Consider the following 6,008-nt stretch of genomic DNA (forward strand, 5'->3'; position numbering starts at 1 on the left):
AATTAACTATTTATATTACGGCCAACAGCACCTTGGACATAAAAGAAATCTTAGTCAACTTATGTGTAAGCGGACCCTAGAAAAATGCACTTAGTGCACCACGTGCCATCGCCGCTCTCCATTCAGCTTCCAAATTAAGAGATGAAGCTAGAACAGACCAAAGAAAACCAACACCGAGCAAATGGACGCCACACAAACACTCGAGACAGTTAAAAGGCATGGTTAAATTTAGCAAAGCCAATGGCCGGGCAGCCAAGTAATTAGGTACCAAAGCCAACACGCGCGCGCGCGCACGATCGGGCACGCACGACCCCGCCAGACTTCCTCTCCACCGCGCTCTCTCCTCCCCTTCCCCTCCAAGGCGAACCAAGAAACACCCGCCGACCTCGCCAGCCTTCGACCACCGCGATGTGGTCGTCGTGGAGCCGGCGGAAGCCAGCCGCCGGGCGGCTCACGCATTCCCCGTCGTTATCCTCGTCTGCCACGTCGCCGTCCAAAGAGCACAGCGGCATCGGCTCCGTCCTTGACGATGCGGCGGCACCCCCCGCCGGCGGAGGCAAGATCGTCCTGCACCGCGTGCGGTCGTCGACCAAGCTACGGACGTGCAAGTCGTTCGCGGCGGCCGAGGAGGCAGCGGCGGCCGCGGTGGCGGCCGAGCGGCGTGTCGTGCTCTACTTCACCTCCCTACGAGCCGTGCGGCCCACGTTCGAGGCCTGCCGCGACGTGCGCGCCATCCTGCGCGGCCTCCGTGTCGGCGTCGACGAGCGGGACGTGTCCATGGACGCGGCGTTCCTCACCGAGCTCCGCGCGCTGATGCGGCGGGACCAACCGCCGCTGCCGCAGCTATTCGTCGCCGGACGGCTCGTCGGAGACGCGGATGACGTGCGCGCGCTGCACGAGAGCGGGGAGCTCCGGCGCGTCGTGGCCGGGGCGCCGCAACTTCCACCCACGCCGTGCGCGTCCTGCGGCGGCTCGCGGTTCGCCCCCTGCGTCGCGTGCGGCGGCAGCCATCGCTGGTTCAGCGAGAAGACTAGGGGGTTCCGTGTCTGCGCAGCGTGCAACGAGAACGGCCTCGTGCGGTGCACCGCATGCTCCCGCGGCTGAAGCTCCTCACATATCGGAGGCGACCATATCGCGCATGGAAATGGAAGTGCTGGCTACCTCAATTATCAAATGTGCCTGCCCCATTCGATTGAAATCCAAAGGATATGTTCCTCAAACCGTGTGATTTGTGTGAAGATCGATGTTTGGACGTGGTTCAAGCTTAGCTGATGTTCATGAATAGAAAGATCGATTAATTAAAAGGAGGATAATTGCAGATTTCTCACCCTTTTGTTTTCATGGAAATTGGATGAAATCGTAGTTGAAGTAATAACCTGCGGAAGAACCCGAAAGAAATTTGTTACTCCCTCCATTCCTAGGGAGTAGATATGATTAAGTCCTGAATGTTATATTTTGTCTCTCTATCACACTAAGGCCCTGTTTGGTTCGGCTTTTATTGACGGATTTCACTGCCGCGCAGCAGAATCTGAACCAAAGGGCAAATCCAGCAGAATCCGATTTTAGAAATCCGCTGCCAAAATCTGAACCAAAAGCGGAAGCAGCCCAGGACGTGCTTTCCAAAATCTGATTCCGCTGCGGGCCAAAATCTGAAAAAGCTGTATCAACTGGTTTGCCAAATGACCTAAATCTTTTTCACATCAGATTTTCCACATCCGTTTTTCCACAGCAGATTTTTCACAGCTGCTTTTAGAAATCCACAGCCAAACCAAACAGAGATGATGGAAGACCAAACAGAGATGATGGAAGACCAAAAACCCAGCATATGCGGTGTTGCAGGGAGAAAGGGGCGCAGAGATGATGGAAGACCAAAATCTAGCGGCGTGGGATGCGGAATCTAGCATCACCCCACCCCTAAAAGAAAAACATTTACTCGCTCACCTGTAACGCTAGAACAAACCCAACCTCAGTTCTTGGCACCGGCGGCGGCAACGACTCAGATCTGCAGAAGTAGCGGTGGCGGCTTCAATCTTTGGTAGGAGGATATGGTTCTCCCCTTCGCCTTTGACTCCATCTCGTCCTCCTCATCTCCGCCATGGGTAGGTCGTCTGCTCCAAAGGGTGTAAGCAGCACACAAACCTCCTTCTGATGTTAGGTCGTTATGTACGGTTAGTGTCAATTTTACCATTGCTTACCGCAACATCGATGTCGCCATTAGGTCGTTATGGACGAACGAATCAAGTTGGTTGTTCAGACGGTACCATTCATTGTTGTGATTCAGCCCTAGGCCATGTCGGTCCACAAGAGAGTTGTTCGTCGGAGTGATAAGTCTGTCATCCATTATGGTCCATTGCCAATCTGAGATAGGGAGAGTATAGCAAATCTAAACTAAATCTACAACACGACGACGTAGAGGTTGCAAACATGCTTCAAATGCAAAGGGCAACGTTTGCATGTTTGTGGAGACGTTCAGATACAGGGGCTGCTACAAGATAGCATCCAGACCTCTGTTGAAGAGCAGGTAGCAATGTTCCTTCATGTTGTGGGTCATAATCAGAGATTCAGAGTGAGTAACAACTCGTTCAAGAGATCCATGAAGACCATTTCCAGGTATTTCAAGCAAGTCTTGTATGCTATTGGAGGGTTAAGGAGATCCAAGAAGAAGAGGGATGATGATGATGATGATGATGATGATGATGGACTTCCCCCTAGTTTGGCATCGATGAACTTCCCCTATTGAGCCATATGACTATTAATTCATACTATAATTTGTTAATAGTTGGGATGAACTAACATTTTTTTACTAGCTAGGACCGAAACTATGTTAATTTCCTACTGCATGTGTAGTGTAGTGTGTGATAAGGTCATCATTAGTGAGAAGCAGTGACCACAACATAGGTCACGCACAACCAAACACCATGTTTTGCACGTTGACAACCATAATCCAGAAATGTTGCCAACCAAACAACAGGCATGAAACTGCTTAGTGGTGCAATGCAGGCTACCAAACTATGTGTAGAGCAAGGTTTTTGGCCTATACCCACTCAACCATGTCCAACTCAGCCACGGATACAAATACCTCAAAATCCATGCAGTCTACCAAACGCCTCCTAATACATTTTAAGACCATGACAAAGTGGCAGATGTTTGCATGCAATGCACTAGAGCAAATGGGGGTACTCCAAAGTATTATGATATCCTAGTCACGTGGCATGTAGTACCAGTACTAAGAAACTTGGGACTCTGGTTTCCACTAATCTTGTTAGAGGGAGATGTCCAACAAAACAAGGACAAGGTGCATGCTTGTCTCAAGCCCATCAGTGAAATGTTAAGCATGCGGCCTTGTACATGTTATTCATATTTCATGGACCCTAGTTGAGAGTCGGTAGTGGCAATCGTGTGAGGACGGTGGCTGGGTGGGGGAGTGGGCGATTCATGTGGCCATGCACATCTAGTAGCCATGTGATTAGGGGTTGAAAGTGCAATCCTTATCCCTGGTGGGTTTTGGTGATCAATGGCATCATGGTTCAAGGGACTAACGAACATTCAAGTCTATTTCAAATCACATTTCAAAAGATGCAACTCGGGTGATGGTTGATGACCCTCAATTCTTGAACAACAAGTTTTCGCCATGTTAAGTACCTAGGATTACCTCATCACATTAGGAGGCTAACAAGGGCTGGCACACAGTTCATCATCGACAAAATAGCCTCCAGAGCGGCTAGATGGAAGGGACGCTTGATCCACATGGCAGGTTGACTTGCACTCGTCAATGCGATTATCATACCTTTCCTGGTGTATTTCCTTACAATCTTTATCCCTTCCAAATGACTGATTTAGAGGATAAATAAATGCATTAGAGCCTTTATTTGGAATGGCGTCAAGGAGTGTATGGGGGCCACTGTCTGGTACTCTAGTCAATTGGCACATAGTTTGTCGGACCAAGACGCTGGGAAGCCTTGGGATCAAGGATGTGGCTCAACCATTAGGTTTTGATGGATCTAGTTTGATTGGATGGACACGTCCAAACCTTGGGTTGGCACTACTCTTCCAATCACAACGGCATCTTCATGGCATCCACTATCATCTGGATTGGGGATGGGACCACAACAAAGTTTTGGCAACCCGATTCGTTGCAGCGGCAACCTTTGGTCGTGCTTGCACCTGGCATCTTCAGGCTCTCCCTTAGGGAAAACATCACCAGGAAAATGGCTCTGATTGACAACAGATGGATGAGTTCCTTTTGTGGAATAAACTCGACAATGCTGCTGCAGGAATCTGATGAGGACATGCCAACCACAGACACCACACCACCAATCATCAGCAATCCAACCACAAGAAGCCATGCAAAGCAAATACACGATCAGGTGAATGCTAACTTAGTTATCATTTGACCTTGAAACCATGGTTGCCTTCACCTCCTTCATTTTTGGTTGAACTCAGGTGCAACATCGAAGAAGGCCAACAAAATTTTCAGCCTGTGCTGAAACAATGTTTTATGACAAAGAAACAAAGTTGCGAGTTCATGAGGAAATAAGTTGTCTGCTGAGAAAACTATGTTTTGGCACTGATGAAACAACGTTTTGTACGAGTTTAGATATCCCAACTTGTGAAAGATTTTCAAAACTCTAGTTTGCTGCTGAAAAAACATTGCCCCGACTCCAGTGAACAATTTTTGGTCAGGAACAACGAACCACCTCCAATGAGAGATTTCATGAAGCTACCTCATTAAGTTTCGAAGCTCGTTTAGTCACACCAAAGTTGGTTCTCTTTCACAACTAAGCTAGTTTGATTTCACACCTATCCGGGGGGTGTCCCTATTATAAATAGGCTAGCTCTTCCCTTCATTGGGAACTTTTTCCATTGCTATAAAAACCAAAGACATAGACTCCTCCTGAGATTGGAGAAATCTTATTATCCTTATTCTCGTGATTCCTTGAGAAGTCGCTCCTAATGTATGCTCTATGACTATATCGTGTTGTGTAGGTTAGAGTTTGTGGTCTCCCTTGCGGGTTGCACCTATCCTGTGCTCCACGACATGAGCATGGTTGTGTGGGGTAGTATTGCCGGTTGTGGATCAACGGTTTTTCAGATTGCAGGCTATAGTTAGCATCCTACTTGTCGGGTCATAATCTCTTATTTTCTATTTTTCAGCTGCTTGCAGCTAGTTATCCCCATCTATTCATCGATCCTACACCATGAAGATCGGACCATCCCTTGTACATTCTGTTCTCCGAAGATGGTGTTGCACTAGAATTCATGACTCTTTGGCTCAAGGTTAGGGAAGTGCAACTCAACCCTGGTATTTCTGATGAGGTTCGCTCGCATTGGACTGAGTCCAGCGTTTATGCTACTAGGTTGGCATACAAAGTGATGTTTGTTGGATCATTTTGCTCACCACAACTTCAGGGTTGTTTAGAAGGACGATGACAACAAGGTCCATTTTCGTGGTTGACTACTAGCTCATGGCAGGTTACTTACATCAAGAAAGCTACTTCATCGCGGTTGGATGGGGAGCCCCATTTTTCCAATGTGTGGCACCAATGAGGAGTCTATAGTTCATCTGTTCCACTCCTGCAGTTTTGCGAGGAAGATCCAGAGAGCTATGGTGGCATGGTCAGGCTTGCAAACTCTCAAGCTGACTGACAACCCCACATCGGACAAGCTAGTGGATTGGTGGTCACATTGCCAAAGGGAGGTCCCAGGGTCGAACAGGGAGAATCTGGATGGGTTGTTTCTCTATAGCACCTGGCAAATTTGGACATAATGGGATGGCAGAATTTTTAAACAGGAGTACAACTCGGTGGCAAGCACAACATACATGATTAAGGAGATGGTCAGGCAGAGGGATTTGGCCTTTGATAGGGTGGTTCAAGATGATGGAGGCTTATGTTTAATTTGTTTTTAGCTTCATAGCCATAGGCAAAGTCTAGTATATGTGCGGCACCTGACGTGAACCATTTTACTTCTTCTAATAGATATGACATCGCTCTTGTCTTTTTTGAAAA

The 6,008-nt window shown here is 48.1% G+C and overlaps 1 protein-coding gene across 1 annotated transcript; it reads left to right on the forward strand.

The window, feature by feature from the left end:
- Nucleotides 1-237: 237 nt before the first annotated feature.
- On the forward strand, nucleotides 238-1,327 carry LOC123137299 (uncharacterized protein At3g28850-like). The gene has a single exon (XM_044557026.1). The coding sequence runs from the start codon at nucleotides 409-411 to the stop codon at nucleotides 1,102-1,104; it is 696 nt and encodes a 231-aa protein (XP_044412961.1). The 5' UTR covers nucleotides 238-408; the 3' UTR covers nucleotides 1,105-1,327.
- Nucleotides 1,328-6,008: the final 4,681 nt, after the last annotated feature.

Source organism: Triticum aestivum, chromosome 1A (assembly GCF_018294505.1).
Source record: "Triticum aestivum cultivar Chinese Spring chromosome 1A, IWGSC CS RefSeq v2.1, whole genome shotgun sequence".
Taxonomy (NCBI): Eukaryota; Viridiplantae; Streptophyta; class Magnoliopsida; order Poales; family Poaceae; genus Triticum; species Triticum aestivum.